The 24,976-nt window shown below is 41.4% G+C and overlaps 1 protein-coding gene across 4 annotated transcripts in view; it reads right to left on the minus strand.

Annotated features, from left to right (window-relative positions):
* ncor1 (nuclear receptor corepressor 1) overlaps positions 1-24,976 on the minus strand; it is a 59,319-nt gene that overhangs the window by 15,635 nt on the left and 18,708 nt on the right. For all 4 annotated transcript variants that reach the window (XM_017412528.3, XM_017412527.3, XM_017412526.3 and 1 more), the window contains exons 11-22: positions 24,303-24,393; positions 22,712-22,890; positions 22,536-22,590; positions 22,150-22,242; positions 12,687-12,817; positions 10,914-11,209; positions 7,741-7,800; positions 5,423-5,559; positions 5,246-5,339; positions 2,625-3,072; positions 2,394-2,517; positions 1,939-2,116 (exon numbers count right to left, since the gene is read on the minus strand). In XM_017412528.3, coding sequence (XP_017268017.1) covers positions 1,939-2,116; positions 2,394-2,517; positions 2,625-3,072; positions 5,246-5,339; positions 5,423-5,559; positions 7,741-7,800; positions 10,914-11,209; positions 12,687-12,817; positions 22,150-22,242; positions 22,536-22,590; positions 22,712-22,890; positions 24,303-24,393 — 1,886 coding nt within the window. The remainder of the gene's footprint in view (positions 1-1,938; positions 2,117-2,393; positions 2,518-2,624; positions 3,073-5,245; positions 5,340-5,422; positions 5,560-7,740; positions 7,801-10,913; positions 11,210-12,686; positions 12,818-22,149; positions 22,243-22,535; positions 22,591-22,711; positions 22,891-24,302; positions 24,394-24,976) is intronic.

The raw sequence follows: 24,976 nt of genomic DNA on the forward strand, positions 1-24,976 counted from the left end.
GAGAACTTTGCATCGCCGCAGCTCAGCCATTTTACATGATTTTTCAGAAATCAACTACATTAGTCGCTTTAGATTTGTGTTGGTCAGTTTTACAATTAGGAAACAAGACCAAAAACTTGAGACCAAAGCATCTGGACTTTTATTAAACGCTGTACACAACACAGCTAAATGAACACAATTACCATGCTGTCCGGATGCCAAGATTTACAGAGTTTATTCCAGGTTTAAATTATCCTAATGGTAAAGATGAAGTAAAATATTAAATGTAGTTCAAACGCTTCTAATCGGATTGTTTTTGTTAAGCACTGATGCTTTTCAGTAGAATAAATGCTACAAGGAAATCACAAAGTGCCTTGACGTTCCAATAAATCTTCTTGGACCTTTTTAACCAAGATGTGCTAATCACAGCTAATTTTCCACGATTAAAGCATGCATGCCCTGGTTCCAACAAAATAATACGATTAAAATGTCAGTCAGATGGGACTGGTGGATCCAATACAGGCAGAAACACAAGTTCTCTAGTCATCCTTCAGGTTGGAATTGAAAATGAGTGTCATATCTCCTTTTAAACGATAAAATGTAGGAAAAATGCAAAGAAAACTAAAAGCTGATGGAAACTATCAACTGAAACAAACCCTCAGCTTCTTTTAGAGACCAGTGCAGCTGTCAAAGACGCATTTCATTAGTGACAGAATAACAGGATTCATGAATTAAAATTAAAAAGAACTTCTTTTATAATTGGAGTGATAACTAACAATGCAAGAGCCTAAACCAAAAAGGCTACATAATAAACTCAAGTACACATAAAACTACTCACAATTAAAATACAACTACTAGCAAAAATGTCATTTAATCTTTATCACTATCTGAAATATTAAAATGTAGTCTTTATTATGGTTAAACAATGCTTTTAAGTACAAGGTGAATAGTCAGTGTGGACACAGGTTTAGTCAAAAACTAAACAGCATGAGGCAAAAATTCTCTAAAGCAACAAATCTCGGCTTACAACAGGATTAAAAGTGTCATAACAGACATCATTTCTACCCCCAGTTTATTTTCCAATAAAGATCACAGAAACTAATACATATAGGCATTAAATCAGTTCTTAGATTTGTTCAAAACTAGCTTCAATGTCTGAGCTGCTACGTCTGTAACATTTTGAGTCTGAACTGGGGTGGACGGGGAAGAGCAGGAGGAAGACGTGCTTTTACCTTTTGGCACTCTGTAGTAAGAGGGAGTGGGGGCACAAGGCTCACAGCTCACTGGGGGGTGGGGGTGTCTGCAGGAAGAGCCTGGCTGACCCGACTGAGCCTTCTGGTCCAGAGCCAGCATCATGTCATAAAGCATGTAGGGTGTGGGCTTACCTGCACTACACAGGCACGAGGACAAACTGGAAATAATCGGCTACTGAAGCAAAAGCCCAGCACTGTGAGCACGGAGCTGACCCAGAGCGGATGGACCTGTGCGAACAACACCACCTGGACGCACACCTGCTAAAACGTTTTGTGTTATGTTGGTGTTAAAGCTCAGCAGCTTCCCGACTGTCCTACTCTGCACAGCACTTTGACTTAGAGGTGCTAAAAGCTTTTTTAAAAAAAAAAAGAAACGTGATGTTGCTGCTCTCTTTCTGAGTGGCTAAACTGTCTGACTACCCAGAAGTACCCAGTGTCCTTTGATAAACTCAAGTCGGACAAAACACGACGCCATCTTTAACCAGATACACACTCATCAGTGCAAACTTCAGCTCAAAGCCTGCTCCTAATCAACTCTTTTGTGTCTAATTTCACACCGTAACCATTTTGACCTAAGAGATCCCCGCCAAATGTGTTGATTCATGAATGAACGACACCTCGCAAACACCTTCGCTGTTGAGAAACTAAAATGAATTGAAAGGAGCAGCTTTGGAGACAGGATGGGGATAGCTCCGGTTCTCCTTACCATCTCTGTCCAGTACGGTCGGGCTGCGAGTGCTGAAGGAAGGTTTACGCTCCAGGTCTCCCTGATCCTGCCTCTGCCTCTCTTCCTGGTGTGCCGAGTCATGAACTGCTTTGATCTGGTGCTGGAACATTGTTAAACCAGTGATGGACACTCCGCCAGGGCCATACGGACCAGGCACCTAGATAATAAGGCAGGGGGAAAGAAAAAAAAAAGACATTCTAAATGAGTTCTGGAGGACATGTGTACTAAAAAAAAGGTTAAGTAAACAATAAAATCCTGCATATAATGGAATTAAGGGGCTTAGTAAAGATTAAAGACACAATATCCATTATCAGAGGCCTGATTCAGACCCTACAAGCTTGCTCAATACATGCTACATACTGTTTAGAAATAAGAGAGTTGACAGTGTGAGGCTTTCATCTTCGCTAGTCAAAATAAATCAACATGAAACTAACCATGGGGGGAATGGAAGCTGCTCGCTGCTCCATTTGCTGGATGCTGAGATGGGCTTGTTTGGGTGAGGGCACGAGCACCGAGCCAGGAGAGCTGAGCAAAGAGGGTTTTTCCATGGGGTGTAGTCTGCAAAGTGGGGAAAATGTCTTAATAACACTCCTAAACTGTGATACTGCTCTTGTGCAAGGCAATTATGTACACGCAAGTTGAATACAGGGATTATAGGGACTCGCCTCTGTCGCTCAGGCTCTGCTTCCACATCCTCATCAGCACTGCAGGTGGCGCTTGAGTCATTATCTGAGTGGAGCTCCCCCTGCCTTTCACCTTGATCTCCCTTTTCTACCTTCTCCTTGATCTCGGGCTCCACTTTGACTTGAACCTCTCCGGCTTTCATGTCCACATCCTGAGGTTCGGTTTTGGGATGCACCGGACCAGGGAAAGAAGGAACCCGGACTTTTTCCTCCTGAGAGCCGGCCTCGCTCTCGGGGCTTTTCTCTTCCTTGACACGAAGGTCCTCGTATGAAGACTCCGCGGCCTTCGCGGTGCCGGCCTGACCTTTGTCCTGGTCTGAGCACTGAGCATCCGTCGCCATGCTGTCGGACCTCTTCGAGTCTGCTGATTTCGAGGAGTCGGCCTGAGAGGGAGAAGGGGCGCTCTCTGTGTCAGAGCTATGGTCTCCACCTGAGGAAGAATCAGAAGATGAATTAGTGCATGTCAAATAAGAAAACTCGCAATGAAATCGAGAGGTATACTAAAGCCTTAAGAGCAAGTGTGGCCATGAATAAAACGATAACAGTCATCATCACACAGCTTCATGAATTATGTGCATCTATCTGGGTTGTCTGCTGATTGATCTCGGTTTCAAGTTAGTCACATCAGCAGCTCTTATTGTAGCACATGGCTAATTAGCATATACTACCAGAAGAGTAGGGACGCAACCATTAACGGATATAAAGCCAATATCCCACTGTTGGGAGATGAGTTAGAGACTCGAAATTGCGAAAAAAATAACTGTACTCCAGGCCATACTCATTACTTCGTTGCACATCTCTGACCGCTTTGTGCCCCCCTTTGTAGCTGCCCCTACATTTGTCCTGTGCGGCACACTTTTGAAATGAAGATGGTTTTTGTTTTAACTGAAGGGGACAGCAGTGACACAGCAGCATGTACATAAACTAAAGGTTGGTCTCAACAAGTAGCTTTGTGATCTACCAAAGAATAATCTAAATACAGACTTTACAATCTGACCAAGAATCAGGTCTTCTGATTTTTAAACATACTTGTTTTCACACCAACTCATGAAGAAACGCCCGAAAGCCTTTAAAAAGCCTGAATGTCGGGATGGACTTAAAAGAAGAATTTTTCATCAACTTCGGAGGCAACTTTTTTCTCCCCTTCTGCCTTTTTCTGTTGACGTTTTGTGTGCAGTTAAAGTTATGTTATATAATCCACTCTGGGGGCCATTATACCGTTGATAAACATAAAATTATTTAAGAAACTCTTTTACTCTTTGGAGCCAACTCTAAAAGTTAAGTTACTTTCTGTACAGATCTCATTTATGGCATACACATGCTAATGCTACTCTGAGGGTGATGAGCTGATCGTATCCTTATTCTTATTAACAATACTGATCAAAAAGAGCATATAGATTTTTTTTTTCTTTTCCCTTACTGTGATTAAATATTGACGTAAAACGCTGCTGTAACTCTCACTGAATGGGGGATCTGAATCTGTTTGTACAGCCAATCAAACAAAAGCTCCTTCACATTTTAGCTCTGCTTTTTGCGTGTTTTTTAGCCGCTCATACAGTCGTCGGGGCGGTTTCTGCCTCTTGGCGAGTGTAATCCCAGTGAGAGACACCAGCAATGTCTGATGTGATGATCACATGCATCCTTCCTGCTCATCTTAACCAAAGTATTGGCAAGACAATAATTCATTTAATAGCTGTTAATTCCAAGTTAAGTTTCACATTTTATAATCATCCACATGGAAACTTTTCATATTTCTATTTAATTCAGATGCACTGTATATCCAGTCCCGTGTGGACACTATCTGTACCAGTATTCTCTCTGCTGAACAATAATTAATGCGGTAATGTTTGGTCTATAGCATGGACACGAACAGGTTTTAATAGTGAAACTAAAAACTGATAAACCTGAGCTCAGGTTTATCAGTGCAAACTGTGAGCTACACAATATGTCAAATAAGACAGAAAGAAAACATCCCTCATTAGGAAATAAAAACATTGATTCGGATATAAATCTCATGCATATTTGACGGATGACTGTCTGTTCACGATATCTGTGCTCTCTGCAGCTGCAGCTGTTGCCATGGTGATGAGACAGATGGTTTGCAGTTTTTAAAATATCTGCAGCTGCATTAAATGTTTAAAACCAAAATTAGAAATGGTCGTTTTTACGCAACCTCAAAACTCCTGCAGGGCTGCATCAATGTGTCCTCCGGCTGCATGGGAATTTAGGTGTACAGTGAGATGAAGGGGAAAGTGCTGATTTCACCAGTGCATCCTATTTTTTCTTTTCCAATAAAACAACAGAGAGTAAAGAGCAGTGAAAATCTCACTTTGCATAAAGCTGGGCTTCCTGAATCATCACCACAGCTCCAATAGATACTCTCGCTTTACTTCTTTTGACTAATATTTTTGTAAATCAGGACCAAATCTGTGCACCTTATAAACAAGGTCAAACGAAGCCAAAGCAGACATGTGCAGACGTGCAGCTTTTACCCACGCTGTCCTTTTACTTGGACCCCAGGAAAACAGGATGAAGTGTTCAAAATAAAGTTCTTGGGAACGTATGTTAAAGAACAGACGGTTCTCATCAATCGCGTCTCTGACCTTCACTGTCATCTGCATTGTCCTCGTCGTCGTCAGGTGAGGCCGTGGCTTGGCCTTCCCCTTGAGACCTATCAGCAAGAGCCCTTCGAGAGTCCTGGGAAACAAGAGACACAGAACTGATCGTTTTTCTGTTCGCGAGCGCGGCACGGCGCTAACAGAACACAAGCGGCGGTTTACCTTCTTGTGCTGCTGAAGGAGGTTGTCCAAGTTGTGGCGTCTCTTGTAGTTGAAATAAAAGTTCTTGCACTGCGCCTCGCTTTTGGTGCCCACCATTTTAGCGATGGCTGTCCAGTTTCGACCGTGCTCAACAAGCCCTAACAAAAACAAGCAAACAAACAAACAGACCCAACCTTAATACTTAGTTTAATATGGTTTAATGAGGATCGAGTAAAAGCTTCTCCTCATCATTATTAGAGTTCGGAACGCACAATCTGCCCTGATGAGCTTCCGAAAGTTTAAAACCTTCCCTGTGAGCTGTGAATTGGAGGACTGCCATTCACCTTTGACATCAGGGTGTCTCTTTTTGAAAATCTGTCGTCCGCTGCGTCTCACTGTCCCTGCCAGCTCCACTTAGATGAAAGATGCTGGCAGCTCAACAAATTATCACAGAGCTAAACACAAAACCCCATCAGCGTTCCAGCTGAGGGCGTTGGCCAAGTGACTAATGTCTTATTTAGTTCTATTCTATAAGAAGATTTAATGTGAGCAACAACATGGTGTAGACTTAAAACTTCAAATCATTCTAGCGTGGCTGATACTGACAAAACCTCTTCAACCTTTTCCTGATGATTGGCGACACACACCTTAGTTCTTGAACCTGGTGGTGCAGCTATGTTGGCAATATTTGCACAAGACATCAAGAAGTGAACTTCTTCGCCTCCTATAGCTGAACTAAAAGTTAAGATGTAAGGATTATTCTTATTACCATGGCAACTACATACACATTTATACTTTCCATGAACGTCCTCAAAAGTCCTTGATGGGGCTGATATGTTACCTTTATCACTTGGTCTTGCAAACCGGCAGTAGAATAAATACAAACCAATAAAAACCCTGAAAAAAGTCACCTTTTTCTAACCGATTATCAACACAACAAGGTTTCTACACATTGTCTACTTCTCCAGAGTCCAATATTGAGATTTTTTTTTTTTTTTGACATCAAAATTTTAATGTAAATTTACTGAGAATGTTTGTACCACAATGATCTTAAAAACATGGTTAATGTTGTATTCAATACAAAATAACGATCATTTGGTGAAATTGTTTACATTATGTCTGCCTTTTATATGCAGAAAATACTGGATTTTTTGGGGTTAAACTAGATTTTTGTTTCTTTGTTTCTTAAAAGATGCAACAGGGAAAAAAGTCTGAAAACACCAACGTTTTTTTCCATACTTATCCAGACCTGGAAAATATCAAATCCAAATTTGATACTTTCCCATACATTCAGGCTCCTTAGGAACTCTAACATAAAATGTTTTATTCCATCGATTCCATGCAGCCAAACTAAGAAAATTAAACTAAATTGCAACCTTAAGAATTCTAGATATTTAAGCAGAAATCTGAGAGTGAGACACGAAAAGATTGTTTTTCGGATTAAATGTTCGTAAATTTACACAAACAATTTTATTGTGAAGGACATGAATGTCAGTCTGATGAGGCAGAACCATGGTTTGACAACCATTTATGCAGGTCAGCCAGTCACAAGAGGGAAACCTGAACACGGAGCTGCATGTGTGGCGGTATAAAAGTGATTTCTGAAGCAGGTTTGTCACACGACTCTTTTAGCTCCACTAATCTGCAGACATATGCAGCAAACAGAAGGCTGAATGCTTGACAACGGCAACATGCATTTTTGTAAAAGGGGGAGAAAAAAATATACATCCACCCGAGAAAGTCTTTAATAATTCCTTTATGTGCTACTGAAATTCTGAAGCTAAGCTTATAAGCTTTGTGCCATTAGGACGAGACGTGAAAACTGGAAGGAGGAGGACATTTGAGTGGCCTATGACCTGACAAATGACTGTAGCAGTGAAGCAACAGAACAGGAACAGAAAGTAATAAACATTTAAGAGATTTACAAGTACTTGTGTATCTCTTAAGATCTGTATAAATGTGAAAAACAGAACTATAAGTGTCAAAATCTGGTGTTCTTTGAATTGCCTTATCAGATCATTTCTGAGAAACATGTGGAGCAGCAAAGCCAAAAGGGGGAAAATAAACTGGGTTTCTGATTTCTTTGGCTCTCTGACGTCTTCCAAAAAAAAACAAAAAAAAAACCAAACCGTACAAATAGCTTTTGATTTGTGCAAATTTATGTACGCAGTCAATCCTGAGTGCGTGCAAAGAAAACGTCAGGGTAAAACAATGTTTTAAAAAAAGGGTCACTAGGGTGAGAGGTGGATTAATCATCAAAAGCAGAGAAGCCTCCGCGACATAGAGAATAAGAGATACGAAGGAGCAACAAAGACGGAGGGAAATGAACCAAATCCTACCTTTTTTGGCAACCTCCATCTCTTCCTCGGTCCAGCGAGAAGTTTCCCCCGTTTCACCAGCTAAATCACAAAAAGAGGAGACACAGCCCCATCAGCACGGACAGAAAGAAAGAGGGAAAAAAGACAAAAAGTGAAGGAGAGAGAGAGAGAGATAAACTGAGAGAGAGGCGATCTTTTCTTCAGCCGTCTTCTTCTCATGGCCACTAATCTAATAATCTGTTTACATTCAGCACTGCCGAGACCTGCTCCCTCACACACACTCACTCACTCTCCTCCTTTCTTTTTTTCTCCTCCTTTCTTTTCCTCTTTCTCTCTCCTTCTTTCCTGTTCCCCACAGCCCCGGAGCAAGCCCCCTCCCCGCTCCGCTCTAATCCACGGGGGGAGGGCCCAGGTCAGCTGATGCAGCGTCAGACAGCGGAGGAGCTGGGAGACGTTGGCCTCCCTCTTTGGGAAATGGCCTTGGATGGAGACAAATGGACAGATAGAGCAGCCAGCACAGAACCCTCCCACCACTTATACTGTGACACTGCACATCTGACACACACACACACACACACACCTCCTTTCCTCTTCTTGGCTACACAGTTCACCGCCCCCACTTCAGTGAAATTCACAGAAGTGAATGGTTAGTGCAGAGAGGAACAAGTGAACTCTAGCCCACTCTCTTCCACGGCTCCCACTGAGACTGTGTAAACATTTGGACTAATATAGCTGCAGATGTACCCTTGACATTAGGAGGACGTACCTCCCCCCCCCACCAGCACCCAGCCACCTTGAAGACGAAGACGCTTGTTCTCATTGTTTAGACGGCTCCTAACAAAGGTCCCATCAGCTCCGCAGTGTTTTACATGAAGCCTAACAAACATCTTCCTCCCAGGCAGAATGAATGATCCTCCCTGACATGTTAAGGAACTTCTAGGGTGGTCATTGATACGTGTGAAATAAGAGCGGACCACCTACAATGAGACACAAACACATCACCATTGACTGTTACCTCCCACTGAATCCGCAGCTCGTTTAACTTCCTTGGCATCGCTTCAACTAGGCAACGCTGGGTGCTGTTGGCCCTTAGGGGACCAGTTCAGAGTCCTTAGAACTATTTGAGGTAGTTCGCTTTTTTTAGTTGTTTTCACACTGGTGGCAACTGTGGCCGTTTATAGTCTTTATATGTTCATTTATCAGTTCTTTTCTCTTTTTTTTTAGCCCTTTCAGAGTAGGTGCTTTAGCTCAAACAAGACTAAAGTGACATAAGTGGGTGTGATTGGTCCATACATAAACACTGATTTTTCTGGGTGATGCTCTTCCAGCACCAGCAACATTAATGCCCTGTTTACACGTGGCCGATCTCCTGGAAATGTTAAAGTTTAGATGCTGATTGGAAAAAAGTTAGACGTTTACACGGCACTGCTGTGCTCGTTTAACCCGCTGTAGTTTCCATGCCAGGCCACTAGCTGGCGACTACAGACACCAGTCTCTCGAGCATGGAAGAAGTTACATCCAAAATGGTGAACACACCGATGTTTGTTTGGACTTACAGAAAGGTTGGGTTGCTGCTACATGATGAAAAACGTGAGTGACATAAACAGCACTCTGCCATCCGCCATTATTACTTTTGACGATGTCCTCCTGCATGGGCAGAACAGCTTTTGACTGCAGCCGTCTGTGTGGTGCACATGTGTGATTTCACACGATGCAGCTTCCTTTTGAAATGCAAATGGGAGGGTCCGAAAAGTTCCACCCTGAGACCTGGGTTGAAAAGGTTTCAGTCTCAGATAATCTGACTGCTGCTGTCGAGTAAACAAACGGCCGAACTGCGACAGCTTTGTGTAAACGGCCCCATAAACTGTATGAACACGACTGAAGTAGAAGCTACCTAACAGTTGTAATGACGTGCTGTTCTTTGAACCTGTGCAGCAGAAACTCGACTGCCCTGTCGTACGAATCTTGGCTTCGGTAACTCCTTCTTCTAAATGTTTGTACCAATTAAACCAAAGTTCCACATCACAGCTCCAACTAGAGTTCTCCATTGTTGTTGGTGGTGAATGTCTCGAGAATAAGTAACATGGCCACACAGTTCATTGGCCAAGTGTTGTACAATCAGTGTTAGATGCATGGATGCTAACAATTAAATGGTTCATTACTAAGGACAGTCATGTTATGATAACTTAAACTATTACTTACAAATAAATATACATTCTTCAGGTTCAGCAAAGAATAAAAAGATTTTTAAAAATGCACCGTTTCACTGCAAGATGTTTTATCTACAGGAAGCTACGGTAACACAACTAGGACAAACGGCACCGTGCAGCAACTATTCTGCCGACTCTCCTAAAGCAGCAGCACAGATTGACGTCAAAATGGATTTCTGACATTTGAAAATCAATTCAGAATATTCCATATCCACAATGAATTGAATCGAAAAGTAGCTTTTACATACACCCCAGCCCTTGAGTCGTTATAACTATTTGCTCCAAAGACGCCAGCTGGTTCATAAAAAAGTCTTTAGGGAGATCCCAAGAAGTGTCATGGATTACAACAAGGCAAACAAATGGTTCCACACAGTCCGACTTACTCAGTTCAACATAAAACAAAATCTCTCAAAAATTCAGTAGGACAAAACTACGTTTTAGGACTTGCAAAATAAATCAGACTTTGGTTGGAGCAAGAGGGAGAGGAGTACGCTTGCACTTTATAAAACAATCAGATTAACGCATCCAAACAAAGTGCATAAGAGTCTGGACACCTTGCAAAGCAGGATTAGTTGGAGTGATTTAGAGAATAAGAGTGAAAGTGAGTAACAATCTGTATCAGAACAATGTACGAATGAGACACAAACAGCTTTTTAATTCAATGTAGTGCAGGACAATTACTGAGACACCTGGCAATAAGTGCATGGACTTAAAGTCAGCTTTATGGTAAAAAGACAAAGCATACTTAGACTATTTGGGGAATAAAAGATGCTTGCAGAGGTATTTTCTGCATTTTTTTTTTTTTTGCTTAAATTGCATATCTCATGTTCCACTTTCAGCTCACAACAGAACAATAAACATCTTTATGATTACATAGATTGATTTGTGTTTTAAAATTCAAGTTTGTGTTAAGGTGTGTGTGTGGGGGGGGGGGATGGATGGATGTAACAGAACAACATTTTTTGACAAACTGAGCGGATTTACCTTTATTAGCATCGACTGAAGCGACTGGAGTCAGAGGTTTTGCAGGCTCCTTCATGGCCTTCTGGGCTTGCTCAGACTTAGGGAGCTGTGGAGTATCTGGCAGGGTGGGCTCCGGGGCGGGAGGGGGCGCGTCCTCGGCTGAAACCGACGCAGTCTCATTGGCCATGGAGCGCGTGATGACTCTTCGATTACGGCGGCCCTGGCTGTTGGCAGTCTTCCTGCCACGCGGCGTGTTTTGCTCCTTTCCGTCCTCGTCCTCCCCGCCGTCACACTTGTCTTTCTCCTTGCCAATCTCCCTGTGGTTTTGAACGGAGGGGAAACACAGCTTTTAGCTGCTGCTACAGCAAATATCTATTCCCTGATGATGCAGCAGTAAGAGGCTGTCCTTGTAATCTGCTCTTTTTTCCAACTGACTCAAGACAAGAAAACCATATTAGCGGGTGGCTTGTGCTCAATCTGGACAGACATACCAAGTTAGCAAATTGTTGAGTTGCTGGGCACCATTATTGATGTCACCTAGGGAGCATGTTTGCTTTTTTACACTTATTAAAAGCAAACAGAAAAGTTTCAGCCCAATTTCTTCATTAAAGCCTCTGGATGTGTTTCGTTGTTGAAATATTTCAGAAAATAACAGCTGAAAATATGTAAGGATTGAACTACGGTGGAGAGATTCATGGAATTTGGCATTCAGGGTTTATTTGGGCAGCAAAAAAAGGAAAGATGATCAACACATATGATCCGTACTTCTTGTAAAGTCATCAGTGACAACGTCTGGGTTACAGCATCAGTGATTTCTAAGCAGGAAGTCCTGGGGTCAGCCTTTATTTAGCTTATGTTTCTGGTAACTCTGAGCTGTCCATTTTATTCATCTCTGCTGTCAAAAAAAGATGACATTTGTCAAAGATTCAAAAGAATTTTCTACTCTTTCTGTTTTAATTAAAATGCTCTAGTTTTGATTTTGCCAGTGATTCACTGTACATAAATGGTAAATATGGAGAAAATGTTTAAAATTATGACAAAGGCAAAATAAAAATGGGAACTAAATTATTTCAAACAACACGAGTGGTTTAAGTTTTACCACATTAGTGCATAAAGACGAGCAGTAAAAGCACTAACAATTGCTTTTAACCACTAACCACTTGTGGTTAGCTCGGCTGCTTCACAGCAAGAAGGTCCTGGGTTCAAGCCCCCGGGTTGGACCTGGGGTCTTTCTGTGTGGAGTTTGCATGTTCTTGTTGCGTTTGGGTAGGTTTTCTCCGAGCTCTTGGGTTTCCTCCCAGTCTAAAAACATGCATGTTCCCAGCTGATGATCACTGATGTAATCTAACATAAAATAGACTTTTAGAAAAGTAGTAACTTAGAAGTAGATAAAGCTATTTAGCTAGTCACGCAACAAGAAGTTGAAGAGTCCCTACTGCAGGAATCTAAGAGACACATTCAAAACTGGAGTGACTTGAATTAAGCACAGTTAATTCATTTTGTCATGACTACGCTGAAGACTGCCAACGTCATTTGCCTCTGAGGTAACAAATTAACACTGGATGGTTTTATGAACTGTGGTCAGACAATCAGTAACACGGCAAATAAAATTCCTGCCATAATTTGTTGCAACTGTCAGTAATAATTATCTTCTATCTTTGTCCATTCATTTTCAGTGACTAAAATAACTTGTATCTCTAGTTTAGGACTGAACGATGCACAATTAGAAACATGACAGTGAACAGATTAACAGTGACTCAGCAGGGAGCTTAGACTGCAGAAGACAAAACTCACCTGGACTCCTCTTTTTCATCTTTCTCTTCCTCGTCCTTCTTTTCCTCGTCCTCGTTTTTCTCCGACTTCTCTAATTTGTCCTCTTCGTTCTTGTCTTCTGACTTGTCTTCTTGTAAGAGACGTGGCGTTTGCTGAAGGCGAAACACAAAGAGGGGGAAAAAAAATGAGTTAGTATGAACAAAAAACAATAAGCGGTGGAACTTGTTTCCCGTTCCCTGGTTAAGTTTTCGAAATCAACTCCTTGACGTTCTCCGTTCTGGGGAGAGGTCATGCACAGTTAATATCTTACCTGTCGAAGATGGCGCTTCGAACAGCCTCAGTTTGGAGGGATAGAGTTTATTTAATGAGACCGACAAGCTAATGGCTAGCCCGAACGTTGCCGCAATCAAAGTGGATCACTGTCATCTTACAAACGCTCCAAAATTTCAAAAACTATTATTTGAACCTTTACACTGCTGACAATTTTGCGTCACACTCTTGTTCCAGCAGAAATATTGTGATATTCCTGCCAGAGGTGCCTCAAGCCACAGCTAGCTGCTGCTATCACTATTTGTGCTCGCAAATAAATAAAAACTCCATGTAATTTGCTGTGCAATGCAAAACCGATGGCAGTGTAAAGATTTACGAAATATTATTCACATGAACCGCTATGAAATTTTATAGATTGGAGTTATTTTAAGACGAAGGCGATCCACTTCGGTCTTGGCGCCACTTGGACTAGCCATTAGCTCATCCGTTCAGTCAGAAATAAACTAATTCTCCAAAAAGAGGTCGTTCAAGAACAGGTAAGATATTACCTTTTTTTATCCTTTCCACAAAACTTTCTTTAAAAATTCCTAAACTATTCCTTTTAAATAAAGCAATAAACCCCAGTTTTAGATAAAATTTTTTTATTTACCTATTTATATGGTTTTGCTGAACATCTAAAACAAAAACTGATGGCCGTTCATGCACCCTGGTTCTATATTGTCCAACATTCAGACACCACATCGCAGATACTGTTCTCTATTTTATGGGAGTCTTATTTACACATTTTAGCATGTGGCCTCCTAATACGACCTATTGACTATTCAGAAAACTCAAAATGAAAAAAGGGGCTGATACACACTTTGAGTTTTTACACCATTCAATTTAAATAATGACAGCTGGCTTTATGTAGGACTAAAATAAAGTCTCTCTCAATCCCATTCAAATCACTTCCTGTTGTAGACCTTAGCAGATAAACATAATTCTTCTACGAATTTTAGGACGTGGGCTGACGGAGACCGGGGACCGAGCAACGTTCTCCATCATCGCTGCTGGCGTGGTCCACCACAGAACGCTTCCTCCTGACTGCTCCATGAAAGCGCTGTGCTGGAACAAGCCCTGCTATGCCAAGCCAAACATCCCATGCTGGTACCAGATGGGGCCCAGGAATGCGCTTTCCTCAATGGTTAAAAGGCAGAAAGAGATGAAACGAGGGAAAGAGAAGACAGATAGGGGGGAGGAAATTATGACACAAACGCACTGTAAAAAAAAAAGGGGGGATGTGGCTGCATGTCTACAAAAACATGACTGCACATGAAGAGTTGAGCTGTCTTATTCTGTAGTTCTGTCTGCAGAATTGGACCGACAGAAATGAGCTGGGAAAAAAAATCATTTATTACATGTTTATTGTCTATTGATTAGTCAGCATTAGAAGGTTTTACTTCTAACCCACCAGCGTCTCCACCATCATTATGGTTTGTTATATAAGGAGCCGAAGTGACACAAAAAACTTGTCCTTTATGCCAAGCTAAGTAAAACGTAATGGTAAATAGTAAAAAAATTAGACATCATCAGATAACAAGCTTCTGCTGCACCTGTAAGACTTTAACGGTTCTGGCCTATTCAGTGAGCTCTGACCTCTGCAGCCAATACATTATAAATAAAAATAAACTTTTTCTGTGAGGCTGATGTTTTTGTCGTGTGTGTGTGTGTGTCTGGTTGTCTGTTGTGTTTGTAAAATACATCATGAACCACTGGATGAACTTTAAAGACACTTTCAGAAAGTAATCGCTGAATGTACAACTCCAGGTAGGTGACGTTACGAGTCAACCCAATTCAAGATGGCTGCCACATCTAAGCAACCATGGAAAAGACAAACAAATGGCTCCAATTTAGTCAATTTTACAGATACTGAGCTAAAATTTTGTGTAGTAGTAACTAAGATTGACCCCCAAAATATACTCCAAGTGCTATCTGATTGTGCAATATCTGTTTATTATCTATTATCAATGTTTATTTAATTGTGGAATATCACTAAATGAATCAGGTGTACATCTTTGTGACGCATTATGGGGGTCCGGTCTAAAATACTAGAAAGAACATTTCTGTTTAATTAATTTCAAAAGTATGTTGGACCACATTTAAAGAGATACATAGAAATCCCCCTCTTCTGTAACATCCTGACAGTGTCAGTCTGCAAAGCAAGCCTTCAGCCTTGTACAGATTTCATTCAATTTTTGGGTGATTTGCTCATTTGGCCAAGGAGAACAGCCAGTTTCTGTGGAGTTGTTCTCCTTCAGTGGGATTCTGTTCTAGCTGGGTCAGGGAGCGCTCATGTTTGCTTTGGAGCGCGTCAGATTCAGAGAGCCGCGGCATTCCTACGTCTTCTCCCACACGGCGTAAAGAGCCTCCACAGAGATGTTCCCCGAAAGTCAATGAAGCCCTCTGTGGTTCCTCTCTGCGTTTAAGCGAAGCTCTCGCCTGACCCGTCTTGAATAATTTAAGAGTTTTAATTTCTGCCCTCTTTTGCTGATTCACAAGTCCTGTTTGAGTTAGGAAATGACAGAACCACGAGTCAATCTTCCATTTCCTACCACAGAATTTAAGCTCCCAGAGAAAACCTTCACCCGTGCTACAAGTAATTCCACTGCAGACTTAAAATGACTTAATTATGACCAAGTAGTGTCACTTCTGTCCTTGCAGAAGTTTTTTATTTTTGATTTTTAAACACAATCATGCAAATACTCAAAAAGCAATTTTGTAAAAAAGATTTAAAAAAAATCTGGTATAGAAATCTTATAATTAGGCAAAAGGAAAACTAAGGCTGTCATAAAAAAAGTCATGTTCAGCTGATGACAAGTTATTACTAACTAGTCAAGGTTAAAAGCCCGCTGTTACTATGGTAGCTGGGAGCTCTGCACAGAAAAACTATAAATCAGTGAAAACTGTCAGCAAACGAGAAAGAGGCTCCTGATTAACACTTTGCCTTTAAGGAATCCCTTAGGAAAGTACGGCGAGATTCAAAGAGGAAGCTGAACTTTTAGACAAAAAGTGACAGTCACTGATCTCTCTGCTGAGCCTAAAGCACTGGTGGGATGATTTCCTGGTTTGTATTAGGTGTATGAGAGAGATCACCACAAAGTGGTTTCCAAAGGTTTAAGAATATTAAATAGGGATGCCTCATGTCTCTTGCCTGCAAGAATCTTTCTTAAAGCCCACTTGAACTTTGACCATGATGTGACAAAATCTCTGAAAATAATACACCTAAATACCTATTCAGTCTTAAAAATAACTCATTATGAGGATGAAATGCTGAATCCATAAAAAGATCCCTGTATGCACTGAACTGCTTCTTTGAACGTGTGCAGGTCTGCTGTGAGGGTCTTGGCACCTATAACTTATTCTGAATGTCTGTAGCCCTCTCTCGAACTCTGATATAAGGCTCAGCTATAGTTGCGCAGGGCTCCGTGCAGGGCTCCACGCAGACCTGAGCGAGCAGTGTAGGCGTTTATACCTGACGCTTATGTCTGTGCAGTATTCTCCGAACAGACAGGGGGCAGTACACTACATAAACAGTTGAAATGTGATAAAAAAAAAATATGGCTGCACGTATTCAGGAGGAAGAGCTGTTGTGTTTATGGCTGTGATACAGAAAGGATGTTTAAACCTAAAGCATTCAGTTTGACTTTCATTGATTTATCTGCTTCAAATGAAATGTTGAATACATAAATGACAATATAAGGATATTTAGCTGTACTGTATTATTAGTTGTGATTCGCCCATCATAGCACTAATATTTCTTCCCTCTGTGCTCTGTAAACACTCCTTTTTATCGGCTGCAGCAGTAATCTCCTTCCATGGGTTTTGAGCTGTTTGATTATCTTTGGGCTCTCTCATAAAGGGATCATATAAATGCTGATACAGGCGAACCAGCTCCGCTAGAGCACCGAAATCGTCCATTTCAAATGGAGCGCGGCGCGTGCAGTCCAAGCCAAGTTACAAAAACTGGGAGGTGCACGACCACGTGACACGACAATGCATGAAGCCAGCACAAATGTGTCACTGTTGGAGTGCGCACCTTTGCACGGTGATCAACGCATCAAGTACAAATCTAGCTTTACTAATTAAACCAAAGACCCATGTCACACAGCTCCCACTATGGAGTCTTCCATTGGTATTGTTGGTTGTTTGTGCATATCAGTGGCTTAGCGGCGTAGCTGTGCTGACAACTGACCAAGTGTTGCGCAATCACAGTTTAACAATGGTGCGGCAATAGCAAACAAGTAGCTCCTTAAGTCAGTAGGCCCATAGTTGGACTCAAAGTCCTTATGACCCTCAGAGAGTCCTTGTAACTTGTCCTAAAAATGCCTATTGCTACATCAAACCCTCGAGCTACAAAGCCTGCTTACGCTTCAATGTGCTGACCATTTCTGCTCTGCCACTACCTCACTCGGCTGCTCAGAGGTGTAACAGCAGCAGGCTAACTTCGACCTACCCATGCCGCCATGGTTCTTTTGTAGATCATACTGAGACAGCCACGGGGCATGTCAGTCCTGGCTTGACATGCTTTGTGAAACGTGCTGTAGTTTTAAGCATCGAGAACAGCCACAGCGCAGGAAGTGTTAAAACACAAGAAGACAGACGACTTCAACTGACTGAGAGGACTATGAACTGCTCCCCTGCTGTCCCAAAGCACTTACAGACATAGTGAAGTCTACACCTTGATGAGTCGGTCTGCTTTGGCAGCAAAGGGGGGATTCATATTACACAAGCAGCATAAACATCATGGCTGACTGTAAATAAGCAAACACTACCAAAGCTTTATCATGAAACAAACACTGACAGACTGAGGATCTTCAATTACTGCCCAAAGTCAGAACTGAATTTAAGCAAGAAGACCCTGACACATGCTTTTCTGACTAATGTAGGCATTAGGGGGCGTGGCCTCTACTGGCTTCTACAACAGTGTTTACGACGAGCAACAAACTCAAGGCCGCTGTTGTCTTTTCTGTCTTCATAATTTCAGCAAACTTGTATTTCGATCAAAACGGTACAACTCTGTTTGAGGCTTATTCTTTGTGACATAAATGTTCATTTCCATATTTTCTCATTTCACAGTTGCAAATGACACCCAGCCAACAAGATAAATACAAGTATGAGACTGCAGAGGCTTCACTTGAGTGTTAAATAAAAACTCTGCCTGCACATGTCCTAGAAAACAAACCTTAAAATAGCTTCATTTGACTGCCTACGAGCCTTAAAATGAACATGCGGGCAGAGGAGCCAAGTAGCCGAGCAACAGAGGGCAAGACGTAAACTAAAACCAGAAGTGTACGGTTTTAAATTTTAAAAAAAATTTAAACGCTATGGTCTCAAAGTTAGTGACATACCTGCACACTCATTTGCTGGTCATAAATACCCCTTTCCCCTGCTGCGTGCCAAAGCCAACTCGTGCTGCAAATGTGAATTTAGCCTACAGTGCCTCCATAGTGCTGGTAACGGTAGCAGTAGGGGGGCAGGACAGCGCCACAGCAGAGCTCCTTAGAAGGGCTGCCGGGCCGCAGCACCGCCGCCACACATATTCCAGGAAAGCGTGTCATCAGGCCGCTTAAGCCGCCCAAAGAATTGTCCATCTCACATGCACGCACTAATCTATGCAGGGTCACTCAAGGTAATCCCCGCTGAGCACTCCTCTTTGATTGGCACTCACAACAGCACAGTGAGTTTTTGGGCCTGTCAGATGGCCGGGCTGTACCAACTGGGGTTTTTAAACGGGTGGATTTTTTCTCTCTCTTTCTCTCTCTGAAGAAGGAAATGAAAAAAAAAAAAAGAAAGAAAACGAGCACACAATCAGCAGAGAGGCTGCCAGCGCTGACTCTGTCTCACTCAGGGTTTTTTTTTTTCCACTCAGTTTCACTCACTTGCCCTACATTCCAGCTCTCTTGCTGTTGCTCACTCCGTCCTTTTCCTTCCCACTCTAATGACTCACTCTGCTCACTCGAACACCAGTGGTTAAGGAACACCAGAAGCTGGGAAATCCACTAAACATCGATGCGCATTTCTTTAAACAACCACGAAAAATGCCATAAACCGGTGAATGTCATAACTAAAACGTTGAGAATCCAAAAAAACTTTATATCTTGGGCATTCCAAAAGCAAAAATAAAGGGCTAACATTCCTTGAAGGAATAAATATTGCCCCTAGAGGTTTAAACTAACATCATCTTTTGTTGTCAAATGATGACGTTACAGCCGTTTTTCTCAAATCTTGAAAATAAAGTTATGTAAAGCAATAATGGAAGATCTTGCACGGTCTGCTCTGAGTATATGTTGGGATATGTAGCTCCATGTTTTTAAAATTGACAGAAATATAAGCATTTTTGTGTTATAGTTGCTCAGCTGTGGCAGCCATCGTGAATCAAGCAGACTCCAAAAGATAATCAGTTGTAGATGTTTGTGTCTACCGGTTACTTTCTGAGAGCTTTATTAAAACATGTCCTGTGGATCATGAGATATTTTGCTAACACCACAGACATGGTCAAAAAAAAAAAACCAAGATATCGCCCATCGTTCGGCAGCAGGCCATACCTAATAATCTGCCATAATGAATAAGTTAAAACTGCATGAATATTAATGCAAAACCTTAAAAGTGATTGGTATCAAATGTCAGCGTGTGCCAAGTAGCTAAAGGTGCAAACGTGCTAAAAAATAACTAATAAATACAATAAAATAGCAAATGCTAAACAAAATCTGGGTCATCCACCGAAATAGATTGGTGTTTAAGAAGTAACTACGAACACTTGTACCCTTCACTTCCCCCAATGTGATCTACAACCACACCATTGTGTAGCCCAGATGACGTATTGGACAGGATGTTCTGTACAAGGGCTGTGGCAGGGGGTGAATGAGGGACAAGTCCAACGAGAAGTAGAAACCTCCCTACTCCATATTTTAATATTTCGTCTCGCCCGCTGTCTGCTGGGAGAGGCTCCAGCCTCCCGCAACACTGAACAGGATAAAGCAACGGCGGAAAAATGAATAAATAAATGATAGACTGTGTGGTATCTTCTCTAAATGGTGAACGCTCGCTCGTTGCAGAATGCTGCTGCAAAGACACTCCAGTAGTTATTTCAGTGGTCAAATACCCCCTTCATCAATTCACTCAATCACAATCTGAACACATCAGTAAGCAAACATGCAAGAACATCTGGAAGAAACCCTGCAGAACATTGAACACAGCAATCACATTATGACTTCTGATAAACAAACATAAATAACAATCGCTCGTCTATTTCCCTCTCTGTCATCATGCCAACACTTTCAGCGAGCTTCAGCATCTCAGACACCAGCAGATCAAGTTCGGTCTCTGGGACAGTAAGGATCTCTCTGATAAACCACATATATCACTGCAGAGTGTGAATGCACTATAGCTGAAAATAGAAACCCCTACCATTTACAGCAGTCTAAGCAGCCCCCTGCACTACTGACTGATTCCAAGTTTCTGACCAACTGTGACGCCCCAATTCTCTACAAGTTGCAGCCAATGACCAAAACAACCATGCAGCTTTGGCTTTATTCTACAACCAGAACTACTGGAAAAGCTTAACATATAGGGGATGTTGCTTTCAATGGGGAAACATACAATTAGCACCGAACACACACCGTTTTCAAACAAGCACCCAGGTGGCCCCCTTGCACTATTTGACGACATTTTGTGAGCCAGCACAAAGTCAACTAAAATAATTAAAAGAAACTACGATTTGTTTTCATCATCTTGTGCAGAAGTACACGCTTTAGGTTTAATCTGGGTTATCACTGGGACCAGTAACTACATGCAGCAGAAATAAGCACACATCTTAAAATGACTAACTTTAACACCTTTCAATACCACTTTGGTTCTTTTTTTATTATAATTTTGGTATTATTTAAAGTTCTTTCTGTGGTTCAAAAGCTACTGGGGGAGGCTGGTTCTCTTTAAGTACAAATTCAGAGCCAATGTTTACTTAAGAAAAGTTCTTTCTGCTTGGGCCGCCAAAGTACTGAGTCCAGAGTCCCCAAAACCGGTGCTACAGTAGAAACAAATCTTCCTTGGACCAAAATAAAGAATACCTTCTTTCATCAGGTGCTGGGGTCAGAGTTTTGAATATCAACGTTCAACTAAAAACACAACATCCTGCATCAGCGAAGCATTTCATTTACACAATTCAAGAGAAAGTTCTTTTTTAAAAAATACTTCAACATTGGTAAGAAGTTGAAATCTCGGTGAAAGAACATGAACACATTGTCAACAATAAATACACACTTGCTCATTGAGATATATCAGATTGTGCTCCACATAAATACTGTTATTGCTATACCAGAGATTATTCATTTAAACCAACTAAAAAGACAGTAATCCCCATTAATCATAGCTTGTAACGTTTTAAAAATCCAATCAGATAAATCATCCCTCAACTGAATGATTAACCTATTCAGCATCTCTGCTCTAATTTGAAACCAGTTATTCAAAAGCCTAATAAAAAATTATGGACGATGATCTCATGGAGACCTCGTCATTCCCTTACAAACTTGTTGGGTATTTTATCAACATAAAACAACTTTAAAGTAGAAAGAAGACCCTAAATATTGTGGATATTTGTTTACCATGGAAGTGTTTACCTTTGTACGCTACATGCATGTAATAATTTAAGCTCAAACTATTGATACAAATATAAAACACTCGGTTCAAGTTATAAATGATGGGTAGAGTGTACTTGCTCTGTCCTTTTGCAGAGCTTTTTTACACATCTTTAGGGAGAATTAGCAAATGCACAAAAGCCACAACAAAATAACAAAATCTTAAAAAACGCGTTACCAGACTGTTACGTAGTACAGTGAGGCATGAAAGAAATGTAGCAGAAACATCTGACAAACAATGCAGCAAACAACACCAACTTCCAGCTAACTGATGGCTCGTATTACAAATTCAACACATATTATTGTTCTTCTAAGTCTGGACTCATCTCAGCTTTCAGGGAAGCACCAGAACAAAGTATTGTTCTTCTAGAGTTAGGCTTCAACTGAGTTTGCATTTCTTAAAGCATTAATTTTTTACTCATCAAGGAAAGTTACTTATTATCCTTTCAAAGAGAATTACACTGAGCTCACCCATTCCTGGTAAATACTCAGGCACCACATTGCTGACAAACACACTGTATGTACAGGAGTCTTAGGTTTACCTGGTTCCTTCCTTTTCGTCTTCGTCTGACCAACGTCTTGTAGTTCTGGCTCTTTTTGGTCAAGTAGTAGAACAGGACACAATCAGATACACACTGAAAGAAGAAATTATAACACATGTAAGCATTTGCATATATTTTAATAGTTTATTAACATCAAGATGTGTCACTTGGAGCTTTATTTATACACTTAATATACAGTTTTCTTATTCATTATTTCTTTAACATGCAACTCTCGGGCATCAGATCAGATTATGTTGCTCTAAAATGATTTAATAAAACTTAAGTAAACACTACTAAATCTAATACAACCTGTTATGGTCTGGAATAATACGTCACCGAAACAGCCAAAGAAGGGATGAGATATGACAGTACAAGCCACAGTTTACCTTTCTTTCGAGATAAGAGGCAATCAAGCCAAAGTTCTTGGGGTGTTGTATGAACCTGAAAAGAAAAAAAACCATAAATAAAATCTTTTTTCCACTCTATTAAGGCAGCTTTAAAATACATGGGCTATCCCTGCCCTGCAGCGACACCAAGATAAGTTCATCACCAAACAACTCACTTCTCCTTAAAGATCTCCTTTTCATGCTCGGTCCAAACATTCATGAACTGCCGTGCTTTGTACACTTTCATTGGGTCGTCCATCAGGCCGTTCATGTTGATGAACTTCACCCGCCTCTGCTCGGAGTCGTACATCATGGGAGGGATGACCGACAGCTGTCTCATCTGTTTCTCGTTGTTCTGGGGGAAACATGGTGAAAGCGGTCGGTGTCGGTCCAACAGAGAACTGTCTCCCTTGGTTGATAAATCACTGCACCGTTTACAGAAATCTTCTTCACAGTACAAAAACAATAACAACCATTCTCCCATTGAGGTGTTTATTTCAGTTTCCACCCTCAGATGTACCAAGCCATGATGATGGGTGTTTAATAAAGGGGGCAGAGAAAATGTTCTAGTCTTTTTACAATAACTTATCCTGGGTATTGGCGAGCAATCACTGTAGTGAATCTCTTTCGTAAGATTTCAATACTTTTGTGACTTTTACTCAAACCTCTAAATTTGTAGCTGAGTCTTTCCCCTTTTGACAGTCTTTTGATTTTTGAGTCCATTTCAGAGCTGTATAAAGCTGATGAACACTTATTGTCTCCCACTGTCGCTGCGTCACATTGAAAGCTTTTTGTTGACCAACAAACAAGATGCTTTTATAAAAAAGCAAGTCAGAGGTCAGAGCACATACCTATGATGATAAAACCACATTTACCCATGACTGTAGCATGTCACAGGCTCTGTGAAGTGGCAGTTCTTATGGACCACATGAGAATGAAGCTTACCACACAAAGATCACAGGTATTATGTCTGTGCCACATTATTTTCATGACCTTGTCGTGCTCTGTGGAATTTTCTTGTACCTATGGGATGTTTCTGGGCCTTCACAATCAGCTTTGCTGTGGAGGAGGAAAGACCAGCAGCACCGTCATACCTGAAGAGGTCATTACTGCAATCAAGCTCAAGCAGCATGAGAGGATGCAGATGAAAGGGGTTCCAGTGCAGTATCTTGACTAGATCCACCCTCCTTGCTTCCTCGTCCACCATGATGACCATGATGAAAACAAATGCTTCTTGATTTGTGTCCAAAAGGCAGGCTAAAGGCAGCTGAGCGCAGCATATAGAGTGTATATTGGTCGATATAGTCGTGTGGTGAGAGCGTACTGAAACCCAATGGCTGCAGCAAGAGCAGTGGCAGGACACGATGTCGTGACATGTAGCAGCTGCGCCACCAATAAGTTACTTGGGCCACTGCCAGCACGGTGTGGACTTGATGAAGTTGTAGTCTAACTATGAGACCAACGTGAGACCAGCGTGATCAGTGCTGCTTCAAAGTCCTGACAGTCATCAGTAAGCGTGGGACCCATGTAATGGATACACTGCTACGACGCTCCAACCAGGGCCCCTATGGACTCATTATGGACTTTCTGTCATCCTCAAACCCACGGTGAACTTATCACTCTCTATCAAACGTAATGAGGAGCCCACTGTGTTTTTAATAGGCTCCTGAAGACCTCACTAAGACCCTGCAAAGACCATCCACTTGTGGTTTTAAAGGGGAAAAAGGTCACAGGGCACATTGAAAACTCACAGCAATTAGAACTTACCTCCTGCTCAGAAAGACCATCAATGATTTCTGAAATCTCATGCTCGCTTCTTGCAATTGTTGCAGAAAGACCTGTTCCTCTTTGTCCAACCCTGTAGAAAACCAAAACAGCGACGCGCTGATTTATCAGAAACATTACACGCTTATAAGTTGAATTCAGCTTTTAACTTTAGTCCCAGTTTTTCATTAGAACGTCCAAAGCCCTGTGCAAAACCTTGTGCCAAAAACGAACAGAGCATTCTCTATGAACTATTATTACTTGCTTCCTCCTCCACAGTACAGTCTGCATAAACGGTGCTGACATCTTAACTATTTCGATAAAAACCCCAAATCTCCATCCAGACACTGAGGCATCATTTTGTTTCCCAGATTTTCCAGAAGCACCCAGAGTCTCTGCTCAAAAGCAGGCCATCACACATCACCCAGTGTACTGCGTTTGGGTGATAGACATCCTAAAATCATTTTCATGTCTCAGTTTAGCCACAATGCCAATTAACATAATCAATGCATAAAAAAATAAAATAAAGCTAGGCTTACTATAGGTACTTCTCTAAGTCAGTTTACTACTGTGTAAAATAATCTTTGAGCCAATACTGCCCAAAAAATAGGACTTTATTTTTAATAATCTGGTTGCTGTATGTTTTTGGATTATAGTAAAAATTCAGTAACGTAGCG

Source organism: Kryptolebias marmoratus, linkage group LG13 (assembly GCF_001649575.2).
Source record: "Kryptolebias marmoratus isolate JLee-2015 linkage group LG13, ASM164957v2, whole genome shotgun sequence".
Classification (NCBI taxonomy): domain Eukaryota; kingdom Metazoa; phylum Chordata; class Actinopteri; order Cyprinodontiformes; family Rivulidae; genus Kryptolebias; species Kryptolebias marmoratus.